Consider the following 25,469-nt stretch of genomic DNA (forward strand, 5'->3'; position numbering starts at 1 on the left):
TCCTAATATTTGTTTAAAAATTAAAATAAATCTATGTTTTCAAGAGAACGTAATTTTGTAAATATGGTTTCGAAACCAAAAAGTATTTTTTTGCAAAAATTGTTGAACCAACAATTATTTCTCTGAGCATAGTTGAGGAAGAAGAAAAATTACAAAATGAGTGCAACACCTTTTTAAATTAATTTCAAAGTGTAATCATCTAAATGGAGTGCAAAGGATAATTTTTTAAGTGATCGAGTGTAATTGGTAATAGGTGGTGTGGAACTATTCGGTCCCAATTATTTATTATACACCAATTAAAGATTAAAACCCACTATTCAAAAATTACAAAGGTTTGGCTCATATTGGAATCCAAACTTTTACATATTATCAATTATTCACTTATTTTCTTTATTTTTAATTGGGGTGCCAATAGCAACTCTCTTAAAATATTTGCCTTTTTTAGATTCCTTAGATTTTGTTTTGTCCCGTTAAAATCATAGCCCGAAAATGAGTCGTGCTAAACTAACTATAAAAAAAGACACTCAACTAGCATAAAATGTGCGCATAATCATAGATTTTCCTCAAGATACACAAGGAAAATATATGGTTTTTTGTGCACATACATGTCAGTTGAGTGCATTTGAGTGTGCTACATCACCCAATTTAGTATGAGTCCTGATAAAATGACTCGTCAAGTGGCATATTCAATCGACTCAATGATGTGGGCAAGTTTGGAAACCGTAGATCTTCCCACCTAGGGATACATGGCCCCCCTCAAGGTACACTTTTTTATGGGAATGTGCAATTGTGTATACCAATACGTATAGATCTACGGTTCCAAACTTGTCACATCAATAAGTTGATTGAGTATGCCACCTGGTGAGTCATTTTATCACAACTCATTCAGTATTATACTTCAAAAATTAAACAAAGAAACCTTGTTTGTTGAATTAGGCTCACATGATCAAATGACACATTAGGATACATCAAGAGACAAGAAGAGCCGATAACATATCATATTCAACTAATCATGCCAATATTTACCGTAAATAACGAAGTCTTAATGCACATCATCATCAATAATATTATTTATTTATACATTGAGAGCATTGTCGTCATTACATATCATTCCACAATTCTATAAATCAAATCTAAAAAGTCACCCAAAACAGGAAAAAAATTCAAAAAGTAAGATCTCTCAATGATTTTCCTCTAAGTCGTGCTGGAGTGACCACAGTGGGGGACACCTAGACATAGTAGTGTGTGTATGCCCGATACATTTTACTCATATCTCAGAGAAAACGTATCTATGGGCATGCGCGCGCCACCACATCAAGATATCCCTTGTGTATCCCCCACTGAGGAGGTCACTCCAGCATTAATTATTTCCTCTAAACGTGCCCCTCCTTTGAATCCTCCTCCTCTTTGTAATTTATATCATTCTTGTTCATCAACAAAGCGTTGATTTAATGACCTTAGACTTAGTTTGGAGGAACTATGAATCATCCCATCTGTCTCTACCATTTATTTAAGAAAAAAATTCTTGATAATTAACCTCCTAGGCATAAAATCAAATTGATTCTTTGATACCTTTGTCTGTTTTTTAATCTTAAATTCCTGCTGACTATTTTCCTCTATAATTTCACTATGACAAGCAAATTTGATGCTTCAATATTTTGTGTATTTGTATGTCTTTTTTGTTTTTTATGAGTTCCCCCCTCCCCCCCCCCCTCGCCCCCGTCACATAACAATATATAATTTGCCTCGGGATACACAAGAAAATTATTTGTGATTCTACATATCTCGAGGCAAGTGATCTACGATTCTGTGATGGCAGTGTAGGGGTGTTAGAAAATCACTATTCTTGGTAATATGATATCTTCTTTAGCTTTTAATTCACCAACCTTTTTAATCCTCAAAATATTATTTGAATAGCTTAGTTCAAGACATTGCTCTTGATAAATCTAACATAATCTAGTTGCTTAAAACTTTCACCCTTTAACCCTTTCTTAATTGGGATTCGTTAACTTGTGAAAAAAGAATAATGATTTTCTAACGCCCTCACACAACTGTAGATCATTTGCCTCGAGATATGCAAAATTAAAAAAAAAATCTTGTGTATCTTGAGGCAAATGATCTACGATTTTATGATTGAGACATATGTCAAAGGGGGGTGTCAGATTATCACGACTTGTGAAAAAAAAATACAAATTCCCAATAGTTAAAATACAATATTCCGTAATCAATATTTATTATAAGGGTGCAGGCGTCAACTAATTTAGTTGGTAAAGTCTTTGGATGATAATATAAGGGAGTTGAGTTTAAATCCCACTAGAACTAAGTCATTGAACTCATTAAAAAATACACTTATTGATAATAAAAGGTAAAAAAAAAAATTTACCATAAGGTACACAACATATCATCGGGAATACATGCTCTATTCCAAAAAGTCGGACTTCGTGTTTTTTCATGAGTTATTCTTCCTGGGTCATTGGATTGGATCCTGATTTTTGCTCTTCTTTATTACTTTATTTATAAAACTTATGTTATTGTCCGTTTAGATTTTGCTATTTTATTCTTTGGTACCGTTTATTATTGAGAAAATTACTCAATGGACCTTGACGGAGGGATTTATTTTTAAATAATCCCTACGTTTTGCGTGATAGCTTGATAGGACATTTAGTAAACTTTTTATTTCATGATGGTCCCTCATTATTAGTGAACTCACTACTTTTTATTTATTGTCAAGTTCTACGCTTTTTCATCTAGTGTCAAGTTCACAAATTTTACCTTCGAACTCACCACTATTTACTGTTGAACTCGACACTTGTTATTTATTGTCGAGTTTACTAAATGGAATATTAAGAGACCACCGCAAACTTAGGGAGCCAGAGTCCTTTAAGTAATTTTCTCTTTATTATTTTATTTTTTTAATTTCTTAACCAATCGACCTAATATTAGAAGAGAGCTTCTATTACCACACCAACTTTTACTAATATCACCCCAAGATGTGCTAATTATTTGATGATTTACATATGCATTGAGGGGGTGTTAGCAAAAATTGGTGTGGCAATAGAATCTCTCTATTAGAAAAAGAAAGAAAAAACATGAAGCTGATCGATGGTGATGATTGATCAGGGCCCACATTGTGATATTGTATTTTCTCTCGAGATGATATGAAGTAAACTTTAGAAGTTTTTCACTTGCCACTCAGTCAACAATATCATAGCTGAATTTTTAATAAAATGTAAAAAGACCAACAAATATTCATTTTCTCCCGATATAATGTTTAACGATAAATTCCCGATAACGATATTTTAGAGTAACGGTTGATGTCTTGGTGTCATGGAAGGATATTCTCTCTCTCTCACTACATGAAGACGAAGACAACCCCTTAGTAGCCATCACGACGTATAAACCAAAGAGAACGCCACGTGGACATATTATAAAAGCTGACGTGGCAATCGAATTGTTAATTTGTCCTGATTTTAAAAAATTCTTTAAAACCTGTCTAGATTTTTTATCTGACCAAAATAGCCCTGACTAAACCATCACTCTTGAATTTAAACTTGTTTAATATTGAAATAGAAACCTAAAAAAAATAAAAATAAAAATAAAAATTCTCTAGATGTTGAAATAAGGTTTAATAATCTGATTTGAGATTTTATAAGAATTGGATTTGGCAAAATCCCACATTTTCTACATTAAGAAATTGAGTGATTCGTCGGGATCAACATTGACTCCTAATAATGGATCAAATTGCACAAATGTTAATCCAATTCTGTTTACGAAACATGAAGTACACTATTTGATGGACTTTACGGAGAAATTATCTATTTGATATGATTGTAGGGAATTCGTTTTCAAGAGAATATGATTTTCTCGGGAAAATGGTCGTGGGAATATAAATTCCGCCACTTGATTACGCTTGGAATTTTTTTTTTAAAGATAGCTATAGTTAGTGAACAATATTAGGAGGTGGAAAATTAATTTTCTGAAAATCACTCTTAGGATTTGTATATTGCGAGGGAAAATCATCGATCGAATGGATTACCTGAAAATGTGATTTGCAGATGACGAACGTATTTTAGGGAGAAAAAAAAAAGATTATATGAACCAAAGAAAAATGATTTTCTTATTAGAACAGGAAAATCCAAATGTTATTCTCTCACAATTACCCGTAACTTCTAAATATAAAAAACCAAATCACCGTTTGACATTATCATAGGTGCAAACATTTTCTGATGAAATCTACTTTCTTGGGGAGAAAAAATATATTTTACAAGATTTAGTTTCTTGAAAACATTTTCTATAAAATCACATGCGCCCATATAGTTTATTTATATATAAACAAAAATGATCAATCCTATCGAAAGATCAAAACTATTTAATCTATGACATTCTTTCGCCAGAACATCATGAAACAAAGATAAGAAGAGAGAGGTCTTGAGTTTAAGTCACCTTACCTTTAAAGATTATGTTTAGCAACAAAAAAAAAAAAAATACAAGGATTGAAACTGTAATTTGACAAATAGAACTGGGGTATTCTGGTCATTAGAAAATTAAAGGATTTGAAACAGTACATGTGTTTAATATTCATATGGAGGAGGTGCTCCTTTATAATTTTTTTTTTTTTTTTTTTTGCAATTTTGTTTGCTTTAGTTGTGCACAGCTGAAGTTGGAAACATGGCATGATCACTGTCTTGGTGCTGTCCATATTGTTAATACCGTTTTAGAAAATGTGTTTAAGTCAACCAATCTTGGAAGTACTTTATTTGTTTATACATATTTAGTTGAGAAACAATCTGGGCCGTTGGATTGACGCATTTTATAATCTTGTTTAATATATTTCTCATTTCCTCGTCGATTATCATTAAAGTCGTATCTCAAAATTTAAAATTTAAGATCCTGAAACAAAAGAACCAGACATTCAAATAACGAACATTATTAATTCAAATGGTCATAATTACAAATACATATAATTTTTCTTGATTTTCATTAAACAATTCTAACCATAAATAATAATAGAAGATCCAACGAGAACAAACTGACTGACTAGAACTTGAGATCATATTTGTTTTTTTAATCTTTTACAAAGGCGTAAACATTTGCAAGTAATTTCCTCGACAGCTAATCTCCAAAACTGTAGTTCCTCTTATTGATGGCGAATAATTCAACCTATAAAAGAGCTAAATATGCAAATCAATGATTTGTTATTATTATTATTGAAAATAGAAATGAAAATGAGAGCTTATATTGACACACCAACTTTTATATGTACATTACCAAAGAATTAGCATACATGTGGGGTGGCGTTAGTAAAAGTTGGTGTCGCAACAGAAGCCCTTGTGAAAATTACAGCAAAGCAAACTATCAAGGCAGCTATGTTATTTCTCATGTTGCTCATCTGCTCAAGCATCTGATTTAGTTTTTTTTTCTCTAATTCTTTTTTATCAGTTCTTACCAAGTGAAATTTGTTTTCATATCAAAAGGTTTCACAAAGCAGAAAATTTATTTCATATAGAGCAGACTTCAATTCTAAGTTCGAACAGAGGAAACAAATACCTTGACTATGGAAGTACATGTGATCGGAAAATGAGAGGGTAAGTACAACACCAACCAGTGCTCCAGCACTGCAAAAGAAGCAAAGTGTGACTTAAAATAATGTAAAAACAACATAAAATACATGAACATATACATGCATACCTATAATAATGGAGGGAAAAATGTTTAGAGACATTATATTCCGAAGTTAAAAATGAAAAAGAAAAAGAATTATAGGCAGTCCCCTCCATTCACTTAATTTCTTTAAGGACAAGTTGGAGTGCCAATAGAAGCTATCTTGTTTTGTTTTTCTGGAAAATGCTGAAGTGACATTGAAATTGACATCGATTCACATATTGCCGATGTGGTTGTATGTACGGAGCCATAGATGCTTTTCATTGAGATATGAGTGAAGCATCTATGGTTCTGTGCTCACCTCCATGTGAATCAATGTCAATTTTAATGTTACCCTAGCATGACTTTTTTTTTTTGCTAGATTCCTCTTTTGGGGGTTTAGGATTTTATATGTGCCTAGTCATAATGGTAAACAACTACTGAAATTGTTTGAACGAGTGTTAAATGTTGAGATCATAATCTGAACCAAACCTTGCTAATGTTTAAAATGTGTGTTTTAATCTTTAATTGGGGTGTAAATGTGTAATAAGTAAAAGTTGCAGTGCCAATAGCAGCTCTCTAAAATAAATTAAAATTAAAATAAAAATAAAAATATTGCAACATTTCAACGTTTCATGTTTTGCCGGGGTCCATCTAGCATTATTCATATATGACTGTAATAGTATGTCATTGTATGTGTGTAGATTAGTAGAGGTTTCTTGAGGGACATAAAGAGTGAACAAGCCTTAGATAACAAGAACATGTAAAAGAGTAATCAGATCTTACCACAGAAAGCAACGGCCCTTGTTTGAACTTGTCGTGAAAGGCAAAAGCAAGTGGTTTAGGAGACTCTCCAGGCCCTCTAATAAACCCACTGTATTAATTCACCACAAAACAATGGATTAGAGAAAACCTAGAGATTTTTTTTTACATATAATACTTCAAAGGAAAAAAGTTAGCGAAAAGGTATAATTAAGAAAATATGATAGAAGATAAAAGAAACAAAAGTGTGCTCAAAAAGAAAAGGGAGAAAGTTGCTGGCAGTTTAAAAAAAAGAAAAAAAGAAACTAACATTAGAGATGCAGAAATGATAGGAGTCCTTCTAACATCATATATGACAATAAGACCGTTGTACATCTCATTGCCTCCTTTATATGACAAAGCCAATCGCTCTCCTGAAGCATCCCAGGCTATCTTCTCAATGCCCCGGCTGCATAACATAGGGGAAACTTGTTATATCAAGAACTAAAAGTACCATGATTATCTTCCTATAGTCTTATAAATCATAATAATGTAAATGTCAGCATAATACATACTTCGATAGTTAGGTTTGTGTGTGTATGACATTGCATTTTGGATGTAAACACAGTATGTGCAGCTTATTTTTTTAATTTCTAATGGTTGATGTCTTTTACGTTTTTTTCTTATTTTCTTTAATTTTTCTCAAGCTTGCAATTTTACATTCCATCATTTGACAATCTTGAGCAACGCAAGAACTGCAAAATTACATTCTTATGAGAGAATGTCAAATGCAATGAGGACATTTTGATACATTACATAACTCTATGCACGTTCACAGATTTCGAGTACGTTAATAACATTTGAGAGGCATGAACACATTGTCAGCCAGCAAGACACCGACAATTACTTTAAAAAAAAATAGAAAAAGTAATATTGGTCACGATTACATGAATTCAAAAGTTTCATAGAAAGATAAGCTGAAGATGACGGTTTTTTTTTTAAAGTATAAATTGATGGGGATTATCAAATGTAACAAACAGAAGAAGACAGGTTTAGAACTCGAGTGTGTGATATTAACACTCACGGGTTTACCAACCTACCAAGCTGGATTGGTAAGTCCGTGAATCAGTTTACATGCAACACAGGGGCGGAGCCAGGATTTTGTATTCGTGGGGCAAATTACAAATAGAAAAATTTTCTGATTTCTATGGGGGCAAAGTAGTAGAATGTTAAAATTGTGGGGGCAAATTACAAATAAAAAAATTTCAAAACTTTTGTGGGGGCAAAGCAGTAGAATGTTAAAAAAAATTTAAATTTATTATACCTCCCTATGGATTTTAGAAATTCTGTGGGGGCAATTGCCCCCACTGCCCCCACTGTAAATCCGCCCCTGATGCAACATATAGTATATTATAGAATGATGAAAATATATCTGCAACATTTTTGTGATCAAAAAGGGAACCAGCAGAGGGAAAAAAAAAGAATATTGAGGAAGAAAGTAATATTGCCCCTACCTCCCAGTTAAGGATGCTATTTCTACCAAGTCAACCGGCAATAGGTGTGCATCTGCAGAACATCAACCATGGGAAGCAACAAAAATGTATCATGTTTCTAAGCAATTAATGTATTTCTGTAAACTTGAGAAGCAAAAAACTGTGCCTGACAACGTATCAAGAAGTGAAAAAAAAAAAAAAAACAGCAAGGACCGAAAACCTTTAAGATTAATAATAGAAGAAAGCATCAATGGTCACAAAAGAAATGTTTACAGGAATTAAGAAGTGGTCAGATTTTACATTATACCTTTACTTTAAATGATGTATTTAACTAGAAACTTGGATTAAACTTTGCCATCTAAGATGATGTATTCTTTACATGATATAGGTGTCTGAGCATTTTCTATGAAAAAGAAGATAATAGGAAATCTCAAAGTGATATTATGATATGTTGAACAGCTTTCGGCTTATAAATGTTTTTGCACGAATATCCAAGGTTCCCAATCATACAAGGTTATTAGATCAGCATGGTTATAAGAGAAGTAGAAAATAAGGTAGCTAGCTATGCAGATAAGGTCTGGCCTGGAACAGACCAGAAACAATCTCATTTTAAAAAGGGTAAATTCGCTCTGCTATTCTTAATGGGTTCACTGAGTCCCCTTTATGGGACTGAAAATGGGCACACAAACCCTACTTAACTTATCCAAGGCAAAGTACAACTCTTTACAGTTTCCATGTTCCCCCATTCCTGAAGCAGAACCACACCTAAAGACCCCACTAAAGAACTTCATCTGCCCTGATTGTGCATATTCAAACACACAATTTTGAAGGTAAATTGACCTATCCAGCAGACCCCCAAATTTTGGGATAAGGAGTTGATTATGGTGACATATTCAAATGCTCCAGTATCCTGAGAACCCATAGATCCCAATAAAAGTCGACCAGTCACCAAATGATGTGACACAGCTTCAAGAGTGGAATATGAACTGCATTCAAAGGTCATAAATCCCTTTTAGCTTAGACCACCCCCCCCCCCCCCCCAAAAAAAAAAAAAAAAAAAGAAAAACCCAAAAAATAACTAAATAAAAATAAATCTTGGAGAGAAGACAACAATGCCCATGTCATACAGAAGATGAAAATTTTATTCTGCTTAGCAATGAATAAGCATTGTCAAGAAACTAAGAAACCGTAATACTTGAAACTTGGAAGTACTAAAAATTGAAACAAGACTTCACAAACCTAATGAAGGAGGCCTTGATGCAAAGTGAATAGAACCCAATGTTACAGATTCTGAGAAAGCAATCAATATCATACGCCCATCAGGATCCCAAGTTGCTCCCTGATGAAAATTCAAAATTCAAAAAAATAAAAATAAAAAACAGACAGATCATAATGGACAAAGTGAACAAAACTGAATGTAAGCAAATTGAATCTCAAATGTTTAGGATATTAAAGCAGAAGTAGGATATCCGCTTCCAAAAGACAATCAAAAGCAATTAACTCACTACCTATGAAGGTCCAATCACATGGTCTTACAATCTTCGATATCCTTTTTTTTTCTAATTCTTTAATTTTTTTAATAAAAATAGTTTTAACTTACAACTTAGATATAAAAGTAGATATGTATGTGATTAACCCATTGGAGTTCATATATACTAACTATTTAAAATAATGTGTAACAGGGTCACTTGATACTACATTCTTATTTAATACTACATATTATTTGGTGGATGGAGATAATGAAAGCATAAATGAACTCACTTTCAATAACATGAGACTTGGCTTTGGACAGATGACAAGGAGGAATGGAGTGACAAGATTCGTTTAGCAGATCCCACATGTTTAGGATAATGCTTTGTTGTTATTTTTGTTGTTATGCATTATACATAATGTTTAAGTTTATAAAATAGATAACATATTTCATGAAAATGGAAATGTACCAAAAGCGTTCCTTCGGTCTATATGGAAATGAAAATATTTTGGTATATTACTAAATTAGTAAAAAATATGTCAAAATTTAATACACCGAATTTTAGGGATAAGGCTTTGATAATGATGATGTCAAAGTTGGTACAAAGGTACAGAATACTAATGCAGAGATGTATAAATGAAACTATATGCCCTCAAAATTGCAAGGAAATTATTCATAATGAAAATAAATCAGTCCCTCTGGCGAGGAAAAAGGATGTTGACCACTAGTCAAATCGGCTACATGCTAATGTGTTTTCAAAATCTTGGGGAAAGAAAATTCTAGTAAAATACCTCATAAAAATAATTAAAAAAATTCAATTAACCAAACATATATGTATTAAATACCAAAACTTATCATATTCAGTTACCGTGATAAATCCACCAGAGGAAGACCAAGGTTCTGACGTCCATGTGTTTGTCTCCCAGAGATAGAATGTTCCATCACTGTAAAAGTATATGACCATCAAAGTAAACATAGTGAGTTGAAATAAACTTGACTGTGCCAAACATATATGAAACTGAAAATAGATATTAACATTGGTGATCAGTCATACAACTTTGCAGTGAAAAAATAATCTCCCATTGGTGACCACTTCAGTATTGATATGCCACCCAATCCTCGTCGAATAGGTGTTCCAATTCCTGTGGATCATACAATTAGTTAAATCAATGCATCAAAATCATACCATCATCATTCGTAGTGTCTTATCCCCAACTATTCGATGCATCAAAAAATATTTATTGAAGAAAATAAAGCGTTAACAGGTGCATTCATGCATTTCTAATTTCAAGACATCCATGACTTTAAACTCATCAAATTCCTTGTGCTAGTAGAAATAAGGCTGAAAGGATGTTAATGATAATGACATCCAGTATTTTGAAATCTGTCTAGGAGCTCAAACCAAAAGGGGATAGGTGAGACCACTGGGCTGAACCACTTCTCTTCAATAAAATTTCAATTATTAAAAAAAAATCTGACTTGGAGCTCAAACCAAAAAAGGGAGTAAGAGGGACCAATGGGTTGACCCGGGTTGACTTGAAGACTTAAAGAAGAGTTTCTATTTAGTTTTTAAAACAATTTGTTTAGGTTTAAAAACAATTTCAAAAGTGGCAAGAACAATAAAAGCAATGAAGGGGGAAAAATTCAAAATTAATAACTGCAACAAGCTAAACAATAAGAAATGTGAGTCAGGCATCAACAAATGCTTTTTTTTATAGGCGTGCATCAACAAATGCTCACAAACAACTTTTCTTTATTATTTGATCAAAATGAACACAGAACAACATAAAAATGTACTAAAAGCACTTGAGCATAGTCCAATTTAGTCCTATAATATTTGTTTAATGAACGTGAGTATTTGCTCCATTAACAACCTTTGGAAAGCTACAGCCCAGATCAATAAAGTTCAATTTGATGGAGGAAATTGCTTTCCACCTACCAATCCAGTGCTACTTCTTGAAATTGATATAGAACAGCTTATTTCAATCAAAATGCACCTTTTGTTAGTACTTAACATCTAACAAGTTACAAAATTACCTAATGATACTGAGAATTTAAGACTATAGTTAACTATGCCCATCCTACTACGAGACTCAGTACCTCGTCAAATATGTTCTGAAGAGCTGCGGGCCCAAGTGGAAGATATTTTAGAAATATGAAGAAAGTGAAGGTCTCACGTAATTTAAGTGAAGCAAACTTGTGGCTGAATCGGCCCACATGAGAGTCAAAAGTGATTTATGTAATTCCCAAACACACATAGAACGAGGCATTAGCCTTTATTTCTACATGTTGTGCAGTTAAATTTTTAAAAGTTAAAAAAATGTTCTGATGTAAAAAAAGGAACTCATTTGATAATCAAATGGCAGTAAAAGAAGAATAGGCTCATAAAAATATGCCTAAATTTGATGCACAACAAATTACAAAGAAAAAGAATTTGTACCTTGAGCAACATCCCATATGGTGAATGACGAACTCTTATGTGAGGCAGATGCCAAATATGTGAAGAAATGTCAAGGATATTCCAGATTGAAGCATTTAAAAGCATTACTTTGAAATTGAATTTTAAAATTCAGCAATCTGTGTACTTCATCCAACTTTAAACAACTAGAACAATATCACAAATATATAGGACTCCTATGAGAGAATAGTAAAACATTTATTTGCATAACTAACATAAACCAAGGAAGTTGGAATGGATATCTTCCATTAGGACTCCAAGAGAGTGCACTGATTTGTTCACCATTAGGGCTTCGAAGAAAATCAACCAAAGTCCATCGAACCCCCGACCCTCTAGAAAGTGTGCCCACAAAAGAGGCAGCACCGGATCTCACAGACGCAGCATTGCCTGGATAAGAAGCAGACCAAATGCAAATTCCACCTCTGAAAAGAGAAAATCCAAATCAATTATTAAAAATATTTCTTCTATAGTTATTAACATTTTAAGTCTCGAGCTAGACCAGGTTGATTTACAAAAATCAACCCAGCTTCACTTAGAGCCAGGCCAAGATCCAAGTGTGGCTCAGAAATTGGCATGCCTTGACTTGGCCCGACTCAACCATGCTCAGCATAACTTGGCCTTTGTCCCAGTTTTGTCTCACCATGACTCGGACCTAAATTTTCCAAATCACCCAAAGTAAACACAATCTTGGCCTCAAATGATCCAGGAGCTGAGACTGAAACCTAAAACCATGACTTATGTATTTAACATAGTAAACACAAAGTAACTAAAATCTCAATGAATGTTTGGTGTCACGATACTCGCTTGCATGCTACAGAGAGTGTCTTCCCACCATTTGGCCTCCACTCAACACTTTTTATGTCTCTTTGGGATTCACTAGTCAAAATGCAGGGATCCTTGCCATCTGGTAACAAGAGGCATGTTTGATTTTAATAGGAATTATAGAATAGAAATTTACGGTTGCATGTAATCAAAGCTATTAAATAAAACTTTAAAAAAAAATGCCAATAAGATCAGCAAAGAAGCATTGTTTCAAGTAAGTATTGAGTTATAGATAAGTTACACACCAGAATCCTCGTAGTCACGTACAGTAACTTGATTATTTCCAGAGATAAATGCTAAAATATGCTTATGTTGGTGCCAGCTTACTCCTTTAAGATCAACTTCTTCTAGCACATTCACCTAGGTCATAAGGTTAGAAAAGCACAAAAAATTCAGTATGAAACCATCAAATAGGCTCCTAACATCACTTTTCGTCATCCAGATTTTAAATCATATGTAATAATCAAAGTCAATGTCAACAAACTCTGACTCATCAAACGTTGGTGAATTTAGATAACTCGTGCACATTTATAATGTAAAATACAAGGAAATGTTAAAACTAGATGTTCTCAGATCTCAAGACTTAAGACCCTTGATGGTCTGCAATAGGTGTGAAATGAAGTTCCACCAAAGGCCAGAGTGGTTTGAATCAATGACTTCAAAACTGATCGAATTTGAAACCTAAGTTCAAAGAAAGATAAATGATAGGAAACATCATCATCATGTACTTCAATTCCGGTGGATACTGGGAAGAATAACTTCTGCGACAAACATTTGATTTTCATGATCCACAGCTTCTTTGGAAAATCTATTCAAGATCTTCAATTGATATTACTCTGAATTTCAACAAAAAAAAAAAGTTGCTCAAAAAACAATGACAGAATTGGAAATGACTGTCAGCAGTTATTTGGATAGGATTTAGGTTAGCTGGTTAGCTTGCAAGTTGGAAAACTTTTATCAAAAGAAAAAATGCCACTCTTTCAGATGTGGCATTGTGTTATAGGACTGAAACTCTCAATGAAGTGAGACCTATGTTACCTGGTTCGTGGTTTGCCACTTGAGAATTGAACCTGGTTCGTAGGGGTAAATAGAGATGAGGGCATTTGAAGGTTGAAGTGATGGATAGGGTAAAAAAGATGACTGTATTTGGTCATCTTTCATCAGTTTATTAATAAAGAACAAGGTCAAAAGGGTATTCTATCAATTTAAATATTTAGGAGATATCTCAGTATATCAACATGTGAAGGGGGTGTGGAGAAATTAAAGAAAAAGAAGTAATTCGTTTGGTTCGTTAACTTCACATACCGAGAGTGAATTGTACCACAAACTTGTTTGGATCAAACTAATTCGTGGTTCGGTACCACTTTACGAATTCGGTAACCCAGAGTGAGGCATTAAGTGAAATTTGTATTTGACAATTTTGGGCCTACCATCACAACTGCCCTATGCTAGAAATATCTGTCACTCCAAAAGAATCATGGAGTATCACACCAGAAAACCTGTCCATTATTATAAACTACTATGACAACTTGGAACCAAAAAATTAACACATTAATAACGTTAACCAAAACAGATAACCTTCAAAACAGATTTTTAGAGAGAAATACAGGGATATTCATGTCTATTGTTATAGATAAAATCTGTAGTAAAAATTAGTATAATTTGGAAAGGAACAATTTCAATATAGGGTCAAGGTCTTCATATCATGGTTTCAAAACTCGTCCGAGACCCAGACGTATCGCCTGAGCTGTCTCGGTATCGAGCATGGACAAGACGGACGGACAAGTCAATTTTTCGGACGAGATCTTAAACCCCACGTTCATTTTTTATTTTTTTTTACGAGACGTCTCAAACGTATCAGAAAACTTGTCTGAGACGACTCGGTATCTAGCATGGATGAGATGAAACGTGAAACCGAGTTTTAAAACCATGCTTCATATACGGTTTTTTAAGTACAAGAAATTTACATGGACCGACAGGACCCACATCAAGATAAGTATAGAAAGATCGAGCACCCAAGCACATGCAAATGCAAAGAGAAAAAAAAAGAAAATCAATCCATCCGAAATTCTTAGCATTATGAAACTGAAGTTGAAATTAATTTAATGGAGAAATTGACGGCTCGGAATCTTTAACTAGTAATACACTTTTGATATGGTTGAAAGATTCAGAATTCTCCGATTTTCATTAGAGTTTGATCTCCTCTTTGTGGAAACCATACATACAAAGAACTGACCCTAGGTTTGTCTCCATAGGAGCCTTAAAGACTTGTGTACAAAAACCATGTACAGTGTCATCCATAGCCACAAAATTCCCTGAATTTTTCAAAACATGTATAATGGTGAATTAATAAAATAAATCGATTATTCAATGAATATAGTAACATTTTTACCCTTCAACCTCAAAATTTCATCTACAAATCTTGAAATGAAGATAAAGTTTTTAGGGAGATTGAAGATAATGATTTTTGGGAAGAAACCCAAAATCACCATTTGTATAATACCCAAATTTTTTTACAATACTTCCTCTAATCTATCCGAATTAACTGAACTGAAACCACAATGAATAGTTGCCGAAATTGGTTACTATGATCATAACCAAAGATGGAAACTTTGTACCAAACTTCACGATTTTCCGTGCAAATGAACCAATTTTGTGTAGTTAGAGTGTAAGTCTTGTCATTACTAGAATTCAACATAATTAAATAATTAAAAAAATCTCATAAACGATTCTATCAGCTACTAGAGGAACTAATAAAGATTATAAGGGGGGTGATTCACTTACATCACTGTGAGGGAAAAAGCGATGTTTAATGGAATCAGACAAGATAGATTGCAGATTAGCTAATAAACCTTCTTTTGATCCAGGAACAACGTCTCTGTCTCTGTCTCCACTATCTTTCTCAGAATTGGGAGAGAGAACATCGGGTTGGAAAGAAACAGGAGGAAAAACGACTCCAAGAATTTTTCCATAAGTGTCCCTAGCTCCATCATCCGAGAGGTTCTCAACAGTGACTGTGCAGATAGAATGAGATTGAGAACAACAATTAGAAACCCTAGAAAGCTACGAAATCGAAATCAAACCAACTAAGCAGCCAATAAGATTTGAATAAAAAATAAAATAAAAAAGGGGCTTGTTCTTAGTTCTTACTTAATTCTCGATTGATTTCGCAGATCGTGATCGTTCCTAGCGGAGGAAGAGATGGCATTTTTAATCGATTTAGCGTTTCAGATGATCCAATTTCGAGTAGAAATAATGGAAATCCGAATCTGTGGAATTTTTGAAGATCGAAACAGTAGAAGTGGAAGTATTACGCAATCGGACAATTTGTATTTTTAGGGTTTTAGATTTGGCGGAAAAACTTGCCGAACTTGTTTTCCACTTGAAAAGTATTTTCTGGAAAATTAAATCCTAGTTTCCCAATTGCTAAAAAATAAAAATAAAAATTAGTGTTTGGTTAAAATTTGTGGAAATTAAAAATTAAAAATTAAAAAAAAAATAAGAATTAGGAAAATCAGTAAATATTTTATTTAGATTTGGCAGAAAAACAAGGCCGTGCTTGCCGAACTTGTTTTCCACTTGAAAAGCATTTTCTGAAAAATTAAATCATAGTTTACCAATTGCTAAAAAATAAAAATTAGTGTTTGGTTTAAATTTGTGGAAATTATAAATAAATAAATAAATAAAGGCAAATTAGTAACAAATTTAATATTTAAAAAAAAATCAAAAATTACAAAAAAGAATTAAATTGCAGATAGTCAAACGTTTTAATCATTTAGTGGGCATTTTTGGTTACGCGATGTATTTTAACATATTAAAACGTTGGATAGTCCAGCAAGTTACAAAAACATTGGACTATCCAACGACTTAATTCATTTTTGATAATTTTTAAAAAAATATATAATTTTTTTTTTTTGTGTAAATATTACAATATTTAATCAACTTTTAAAAATTTTCCAAAAAAAAAGAGAGAAATGAGAAAAAAATTTAGTTATGATGAATCGCAAGAAGTCTAACGAGGGTAATTTTGTAAATTAGAGATGCCTTAATACATGTGGATATTAATGTGGTTGGTCGATGTGGGATTCTGTGAAATCTCGAATTTACTTTTTTATTAACAAATTTTATTTTATTTTTTGAAAAAGGAGATGGATGAAATTGAAAACAAAGAAAATTATAATAGCTTGATTGTAATAAACAAGATGAAAATGAGCATAAATTAAGAAAATTGATTGTTAGAAGCTTTAAAATATAGGAAAAATTAGAAATGTGATTAATGTAATTATAATATATAAAAAAATGTCAAAAAAACAATTCTAAAATGATAGATGAACTCATCGAAATAATTACGGATCGAAAGAGAATATTTATAAGAGACTTAAATAGACATATAAGAACTTATTCATTTTGAATATGAAAGCTCATATATTACAATTGGTTTATCGAGTAGCATTCAGTAACCATCGGTAGCCAACCTATTGGGAGCCAAAATTTGTCCTATATGACTTAAAAGATTCAATTACACAAAAAATCAACTCAAAATACTAAAGCCATCAAAAGTGATTTACAAATTAACGGTTAAAATTCGACGATCCACAATTCTAAACAACTTTTTCCAAATCTTTTCTCCGACTTTCTTCCACTTTGTTGATTTTCCCCTAATTTTTTTCCTTCGTTGAATTTTTTCTGAATCCTGACTTTGTCACCAACTATAAATTATTGAAGGGTTGCAGCAACTGAACAACAATACACTAGTTTCCAATAATCACACATCACCATAGAACAATATTTCCATCATTTCTATGAAATTGTATTTATTTCCACTCTAATCGAGACATTTTTCACGAAATATTTCAATTTCTAGACGAACCAATTAATCACTGAATCCGGACTTTAATACATTGATGAGGAGTAACTATTGAAGAATTGCAACACCTGAAACAACAAAGAGAAACAAATTATGAATAATCACTTTCCCATAGAACAACTACTTTGGGTGTCTGCATCCAAACTAGCCCAACACCTCAAATCTACAAATCCCATAGAATGAAACAGTTTACATAGCTCCCTCTCTACCTGTTTCAATAAACTTTTTAACTTCTCTGATTCAATCAAGTCTTCTTGTTTTCTTTGCATAACCTCAGAAACCCATATTTTTCGTTCATTTTCCATGTATGTTTCTTTATTCGGCCCACTTTCATTCCATAATGGGTACTTCAAAATTCCAGTCGCAGATCATTGCTGCCAACCATATTGTTGATGCGATTTACTACCCATCATGTTTGGACCTCGACCTGCACCGGATCCACCATATGGCCCGCCTTGAGGGTGATTCGAAGAACCAAATCCATAACCGCTACCACCCCCTCGAGGACCCGAACCAGACATACCACTTGAAGCATAGGGAGGTGGGCCTCGTCCTTGCTGTGGATAAGGACCACCACTGTAACCTCCACCTTGACCTCCACGATTTGGATTGTATCCTCCACTAGGGTTTCCACTTTGAGGGTATCGGTGGGGCCCTCCAGAAGGTCCACGGGGTTTTCCATAGTGGTGACTAGATCCTGCAACGACTTGAGGTTGAGAATTTGGCATGGGTTGACTCGGTCCCGGACGGAATTGAGTGTGCACTTGCCCGGTCTGTTGGATGGGAGGGAGGCGTGTGTGTTGTTGTGGGTGTTGCAGTTTCTGTCGCTTTGCTGCTTCTTCGTGTTGTCTCTGTTGTTGGCGCTTTTTCTTTGTTTGGAACTCGTGAGATGATTCGTATTTAGGTAAACTGTGTCATTGAAAATGGTTGTTAATGGTAGAAGTCGGAAACAGTTGAAGTGATCTAAAGAAGATTTAGAAAAGCATATAGATTCAAACCTCTTGGGATCACAAGGTAAGGGATCGGTCCAGAAATATTCAGCATCGAGTGCATCCTTGGCAGATATTCTCTGTATAAAGAGCAAAGAAAAGGTCAATATATTAAAAAAGCAGTATCTGCAACGTTTTAAGTTGAGAAGAATTTAATTATTTATATTCATATGTATAGTTGGGGTTGGGGTTGGGGTTGGGGGGGGGGGGGGGGGGGGTCAATGAATATTTCTTAATTTCCACAATTTTTTTCTAAATAATATTTTTATTAATGTCATTAGAAAGCTGTTTCAAGAAGCAAACAATTCCCCACCCGAGATACACATATAGTAAGAAATTTTGGAGTGTTATCACCGAACAGTGATTGAGTGCCACCAAATAATATATCAAATCCTCATTAAATAAATATTGGAAAATCAAAAAAAGAAAGAAAAACAGAGATGAATCAATATTGACAGAAAAGAGTTAATCAACTAGATAGACAAAAAAATTGAAAATAACTAAGTCTATATGATGTGAACGATACCTGAGATGGATCAAGAGTCAACATTCTCTCCAGTAACTCCACGGCGTGACGGTCAAATCTGAAATGCAAACAGTAAGTATGATTCAACCAAAACATTAAGACAAAAAAGATAGTCAAATGGGACCACATTCTCATACATTCAACCTCAAATCGTAGCAACTAACCATCTGCCAAACACATAATAATGGTTACTTACTGTCTGAAAACCTCCCTGACACGTCTCTTCATTGGCCTTGATGGCTTAAAGTTGTTATACCAAGGAAACTTGGAAACTCCAGGCCAGGTGCCCTCATCAGGAGCTCCACACAGCTCAAAAATCTTATTAAGTTGCTCTGGCTACAGTAAGAAAGAAAAAAATTGGTATTAAACGCCAGTCTCCAGGAAAGCTATTACTGTACAGATCACCACAGCTGGCAACGACAACAAATAAAGAACTAAACTGTAACATTTCACACTAGAAAATGTGAAGAAAACTTTTTAATTCAATAAATGGATTTAGAAAAGAAAAAAAAAAAAAGGCAAGTTGCAATTCAAACATTACTAGTATATGCACGTCTTGAGAACAGCTAATGTTATATAGTGTGTTATACGTGCAAGGCAACACTTTCATGGTAATTCTTGAGTATCTTATCAGTAAAATGGACCCCAAGTCACCCAACTATCCTTGTTCAAATGGGCGTGACTCAAAGTTTTGGTAACTAAATTGGACCCAACTAACCGTAGACCAAAACTTCTTCCCCACAATCTTCTCATGCTATAAATTTCATGAAAATATAAAACGCAAAGAGTTCCAAATAAAAATCTGGTTGACTAGAAGGTAAAAAAGAAGTGCAACGCTGCATACATATTCCATTTAATGAGAGAACAGCATAGAGACAAAACCAAAACCCTTGTTAAAAAGAAGATGGGTTGTATTGATTCTAAAATTCTGCTTCAGAGTTAGAGAGAACATAGTCGACAGGCACTTGAATAATAAAAATATCATCAAAGCCTTATCCCAAAAATTCGAGGTGTGAATAATAACAATATTGTGCATAAATTATCTAATAAAAGTTAGGTTACATAACCTCACTGATGATTTCATCTAAATGGTCAGGTAATTGAAGTTATAATAGACCAATTAGGAAAAACAAGCTAGTTGCCAGGTTAACTCTAACATTGAAATTGTCTGGCTAAAATTCATGTAAATGTCATACTTTGTTTATTCACCTATCAACTTTGATGCAACTTCAAAACAATATTATCTTTTAAAAAACATCCTACCAAACAAATTAACACCTAAAACTCCACGTCCGGATGTCGCAAGAACCGAGATACAAAAATAAAGGCTGAAGTAATTATGGAACGACAAAGCAGTCATCCACATCCAATTAGATCACCAATCATTTATGAGATAAACAAGCTCATACCTATCATTCTTAAATTTTTCATGTAATCGACACATTTCAGAGAAGACAGTACAGTACCTCATCTTTTCCAGGCAAGATTGGTTTTCCTTGTAGAAGCTCGGCAAAGATACAACCCACGGACCACATGTCGACGGCCGGACCATATTTTGTGGTTCCAAGCAACAACTCAGGTGGTCTGTCCAAATGAATTAATTAAAAATGAAATGGTGCACGACATTTGAAAAATTAAAAGACAGTAACTACATAGAAATCCATATTCTACCAATCATGGTAATCAAAGTGTTACTGTTTACCTGTACCACAATGTAATAACCCGATTTGTGAGATTTCCATTGTGATCATTGGAGAATGAGCGTGCAAGGCCAAAATCCGCAAGCTTCAGATTTCCCTCATTATCTATTAGAAGATTAGAACCTACATGGGGAGGTATAGAACAAATTTCAGCTGAGTAACAAAAAAAGATTATTTCATACAGTAAAAGATGTACTTGACTGAAAATAACCTTTGATGTCGCGATGAAGTACTTGATTGACATGACAATAATGAAGTCCCGTCAATAGCTGTCTCATATAGCACTGATGACAAAACCAGTTAATGAACTGTCAAGTATCAGAAGGTAATAGAAATTGACAATTTTTTAAAGCTATGTTGACCCATCATACCTTGATCTGGGGCACTGAAAATCGCATACCAGGACGATCAGAAAGACCCGTCAAATCATGGTCCATGTATTCAAAAACCATGTAGATGCCACCTTTGTACTTATTACCATCTGCATTCCCGGTGAAAAGGTTACTAAAAATAAAATTAAAAAAAAAACTTCCCTCAAATAAATTAAGCTACAGTTAACATGGTAAAGCTAATCGTAAACTTTGGAGGGGGGGCATGAAAATCTTGGCCGCAAGTGTAAACATGTGACATGATATATAACTTACTAAACATAACGATAAGATGAGAACCAATGCAATATAGCATTCATAACCCAAACTAAACTGAATTTCATGCACAGTGAGCTATTCACCTGACCTCCCTTGCTCATCCTTTTCAGGACCTGGAACACATCCCCAAAATTGAGAAATCCAATTAAAATGAGGAAGAAATGACCCATTTGTTAAGAGGATGGAAGAAAACAAAATAAAGAGAAAATGTACCTGGAGAGGTTACAATCTCTTTCAACTTAATTACATTTTCATGATGCAGCTTCTTTAGAATTTTGATTTCACGTATTGCAGTTATTGGGAACTGCAGAACGAACAGAAGTAAAATGTTCAGATAAATCACACATTCTAAGCTCGGAGTTAATATATTATAAACTGCATCCTTGTAAAGAGGAGATAAAAACATACCCCTTCTCTTTCATTGTCCATTCGTATCTTTTTCAAAGCAACAATTTCCCCCGTCTCAATTTCCCTGGCCATATAGACTTGACTGCAAGAACAGAACCACCAGAACATAACAATTAAAGGCTTCTTATACATTCCTTAAAAAAAGGAACAGCTCAGATATCCAAAGATTCTAGCAGACAACAAAACAGAGAAGCATGCCACATCACTAAATTAGCCTCGAGCAAATTTCACATGATCATTTGGCAGTACCTCTAGCATTCCTTTTAAAAGGTCATATTTTGTAGAGGATACTCCACTTTACCTTCTTTAAGGCATTTGGTATTGAATTAACTTCAAGCAGAGAGATCTTTGATAGACAAGATGCTTAAACATCCACTGAACTGGGAATCGAAAAAAATGTTGGCCATGCAATGATAAATGTTGAGGGCCCACACTTGATCAGTAAATGGAAGACCATAAGAGGGTGATAGCACATGAAACAGTTTATAACCCCCTCAAGGGGTTGGCCCAGTGGCAAGCCAAGCCTTGATAAGCTCCTTAGGAAGGGTAGGTCAAGTGTTCAAACCCCCACGAGCAATGAATTCCTTGGGGCCACCCTCCAGGGTCTGGTTGACTCTCAACATTTCCAGTTGCACGTAGGACTTTCCAAGGGGGCTGTGCGTGTGACCGTGAGATTACTCTCACCCAAAGGGTGGGGATACCCACGAAAAGAGGGGAGGGGAGGGGGGCGGAGAAACACATGAAACAGTTTATAGATAGAAAAGCAACTTAGATGATTCAATTTATGTGGGAAGTGGCTCATTTGATGCAACCGCACGATCATGGAAAGAAGAGACAAGAAGAACTCACCTGTGTTTTTCAAGAAGAGATTCGAGTGTTGGGTCAGTTCGCAAATTCAGAAACGTACTTAACTAATCCTAAAAACATTATATCTTGGATTTTTCATGCACACAATTTCAATCTAAACTATCGAAATGATGGTTGTAACCTTGTGGAACCATAGATTAAATCTGATGCACACTTGGAGGTGCCAACTTCATTAAGTTGGTAAATTTCATGAGTTTTTCGATGCCAAGACATCTTGAACCCGCCTTCACCCTCTACTAACCACTAACCATTGCTTGATTAGCAAAAAAAATCTGATGCACACTATATAATAAGATAAAACAAAAATGCTATATTGATCCTAAAACAGCAGGATAACGACCAAAATAACCGGTTAATAGTGGTTCTTATACTGGGGGCATAGTTTATAAATATAATGTAATGGGGTATCATGTATGAGACAAGACCTTGTAACCATGGTTTTAAAATTATCTAAGACCGAGATGACTCGCCCAGGTCATCTTGATATGCTGTACTTGGCCTAAAATAGCAAGATAAAGGCCATAATAGAGGGGATAACGGTTAATAATGGTGGTTATATTAACTATCAAAAATTAAAAAACAATAATAGTGGTTGTATTGGGTAATAGAGATAAGGTGTATGCATTATAACAATGTGCATGAGATACACAATATCAATGCTATGGTGTGTCTCATCACATATCTTTGAAGATTTAGATTTGCATTAATTAGGTTCAATTAAATTAGAATATTTATGTTAGTCTAGTTTTCTTATCTTGGTTGATGTAATCCCAATAAATATCCTATCAAGATTCATGTAATATTCATCCAAGAATTATCAATAAAATTCAGAATTTCTACGTGGTATCAGAGCTCAAGCTCCATTGAGCACATCGATCTTGGTGCGCCGTTCTTTGACGATGGCGCCACCGCCATAGCTGAACCTAAATCATTTTGTTCCCTTTATTAGTATTTAGTTTTTTTTTTCCAATAAAAACCTCGACTTTCTCTATGTTTCTATAAACCTCCCTACTTCGCAAATTAATACCTCACAATCTCAATTTTTATTTTATCTCAAATCTCTACAATGAGAGTTCTTATATTTAAATCGTACAATCCATATTTTTACGCTTTGGGGGAGATCACAACAAACCTGATCTAGTGGATCACTGGCTCCGACATACTCAAAAATAAGTGGGATGCGACAGTGATGGACTTCGTAGACAGGCCGTGACCACCATTAAGCATGATTGGACCTTGCGGCGATCCATCTAAAACTTCTTCATGAGATCAAAGGCTAATATTTTATGTAATCAATTGCATAGTCTTTATCTAAAGGACCACGCAATTGCGGGAGGGTAATAGAGATAAGGTGTATGCATTATAATAATGTGCATGAGATACACAATATCAATGCTATAGTGTATCTCATCACATATCTTAAAGATTTAGATTTGCTTCAATTAGGTTCAATTAGGTAAACTAGAATATTTATGTTAGTCTAGTTTCTTTATCAGGGTTCATGTAATATTCATCCAAGAATTATCAATAAAATTCAGAATTTCTACATTGGGATCACAGTTTACAAATATAACTTAACAGGGCATCGGGTATGAGTCAAGATCTTATAATCATTGTTTTAAAAACTTTCTGAGTCATTAATGAACGAGACGAAAAGCTGTAACCATAATTCACAGATCTCTCTCTGGTTCAAAGCTCTGAAAAAAGCCTCAAAATTGTCTAAGATACCAATAAGACACAAAATAGAGATTTCAAACCATGCTTAGATTAGTAGATAACACTGAGAGAAACGGAGAATCTGTCACCTGCAATAAAATTGGGGAATTGATAATTTCTTACTCACCCATATGTTCCTTCGCCAATCTGCTCCAATTTCTCGAAACAATCAACACTACGAGATCCCCATGAAGGAGACTCGTAGAGATTGAGCTGCCCAGGAGCTGCTACAGCCATCCCTAACCCTTCTTCTACACCACCAAAATCAATACTCATCACATAAAAATTAGGGTTTATAAACAGAAAAAATATCGAACAGTTAAAAAACGAGACTTTATGCTGAAAATCAAACTAATTTAGGGTTTATAAACTGCACCCAAATCTATACTCGTCACATACAAATTAGGGTTTACAAACAGAAACCCCAGAACAGACGCACTACCGAACAGTTAAAAAACAATACTCTATGATAAAAATCAAACTAATTTAGGGTTTCTAGTGAGAGAGGATTCACCAGAAGAATGAAATCGATGTCAGGAAGCCTAGATTAGAAGCACGATCGAACAGTAAAAAAGGGATAATTTTTTATTAAAAAACGAACTAATTTAGGGTTTTATGTGGGAGGGGATTTACCAGAGAAACGAAATCGATGACGTCTCCTTCTCCTAGTTGAAGACTAAGAACTCAAACTTCACCATTTTATTTTTATTTTTTTTTAGATAAAAAAGTAAAGTCGACTGAAGCTTTTATTGCGAAGCCCGAGAACAACGGCTAACGGTAGAAAGCTTTGACCGTTAACAGTTATAACGGCTCCTATACACTTTAGATTCTATTTATTTTTCATGAATTTTTTTTTTTTTTTAAACATTTTCATAATGCCGATTGAGACCAATTTCATCTCCAACATGATTTTAAATTTTGTCTAAGACTGAGATGACTTGCACGAGTCATATCGGTCTCGTTTAGCAACGATACAGATATACACGGTGTCTCAATGTTCACATCATCTCGTAAGATAAACTAGATGTCTTGAAATATATTTTGAAAATCTCGATCGAGTAAAAAAACAAAAACTCAAACAAGCAATCGGGATTTGTATGTTTTGATTCGGATAATTAATTTTT

At 34.1% G+C, this 25,469-nt stretch overlaps 2 protein-coding genes across 8 annotated transcripts; both read right to left on the reverse strand.

Annotated features, from left to right (window-relative positions):
• Nucleotides 1-5,055: 5,055 nt before the first annotated feature.
• LOC147383774 (Transducin/WD40 repeat-like superfamily protein) lies at nucleotides 5,056-16,014 on the reverse strand. 3 transcript variants are annotated; one of them, XM_086425809.1, is made up of 14 exons: nucleotides 15,776-16,014; nucleotides 15,410-15,639; nucleotides 12,871-12,985; nucleotides 12,608-12,707; nucleotides 12,042-12,225; nucleotides 11,786-11,840; nucleotides 10,403-10,487; nucleotides 10,214-10,289; nucleotides 9,114-9,213; nucleotides 7,896-7,947; nucleotides 6,713-6,850; nucleotides 6,427-6,514; nucleotides 5,548-5,615; nucleotides 5,056-5,160 (listed from the first exon to the last, which is right to left on the reverse strand). In XM_086425809.1, the coding sequence occupies exons 1-13, from the start codon at nucleotides 15,831-15,833 to the stop codon at nucleotides 5,553-5,555; spliced, it is 1,344 nt and encodes a 447-aa protein (XP_086281935.1). In that variant the 5' UTR covers nucleotides 15,834-16,014; the 3' UTR covers nucleotides 5,056-5,160; nucleotides 5,548-5,552. The 3 variants fall into 3 exon arrangements, with proteins under 3 accessions (XP_086281935.1, XP_086281934.1, XP_086281933.1); XM_086425808.1 differs by having other exon boundaries at nucleotides 5,056-5,171; nucleotides 10,400-10,487; nucleotides 15,776-16,013; XM_086425807.1 differs by having other exon boundaries at nucleotides 10,400-10,487; nucleotides 15,776-16,012.
• A 1,389-nt stretch (nucleotides 16,015-17,403) lies between these two features.
• LOC147383775 (cyclin-dependent kinase C-2-like) lies at nucleotides 17,404-25,124 on the reverse strand. Of its 5 annotated transcripts, XR_015172590.1 has the most exons (14): nucleotides 24,979-25,124; nucleotides 24,473-24,596; nucleotides 21,763-21,844; nucleotides 21,568-21,658; nucleotides 21,438-21,467; nucleotides 21,079-21,188; nucleotides 20,919-20,991; nucleotides 20,710-20,830; nucleotides 20,474-20,591; nucleotides 19,204-19,343; nucleotides 19,008-19,065; nucleotides 18,491-18,561; nucleotides 17,702-18,401; nucleotides 17,404-17,560 (listed from the first exon to the last, which is right to left on the reverse strand). XR_015172590.1 is itself a non-coding variant. In XM_086425526.1 (13 exons), the coding sequence occupies exons 2-13, from the start codon at nucleotides 24,580-24,582 to the stop codon at nucleotides 17,861-17,863; spliced, it is 1,545 nt and encodes a 514-aa protein (XP_086281652.1). In that variant the 5' UTR covers nucleotides 24,583-24,596; nucleotides 24,979-25,124; the 3' UTR covers nucleotides 17,527-17,860. The 5 variants fall into 5 exon arrangements, 4 of the variants coding, with proteins under 4 accessions (XP_086281652.1, XP_086281653.1, XP_086281654.1 ...); XM_086425526.1 differs by having other exon boundaries at nucleotides 17,527-18,401; XM_086425527.1 differs by having other exon boundaries at nucleotides 17,527-18,401; nucleotides 24,860-24,981.
• Between the last annotated feature and the right edge of the window lie 345 nt (nucleotides 25,125-25,469).

This window comes from Akebia trifoliata, chromosome 15 (assembly GCF_017979445.1).
Source record: "Akebia trifoliata isolate Shusen 1 chromosome 15, ASM1797944v1, whole genome shotgun sequence".
Classification (NCBI taxonomy): Eukaryota; Viridiplantae; Streptophyta; class Magnoliopsida; order Ranunculales; family Lardizabalaceae; genus Akebia; species Akebia trifoliata.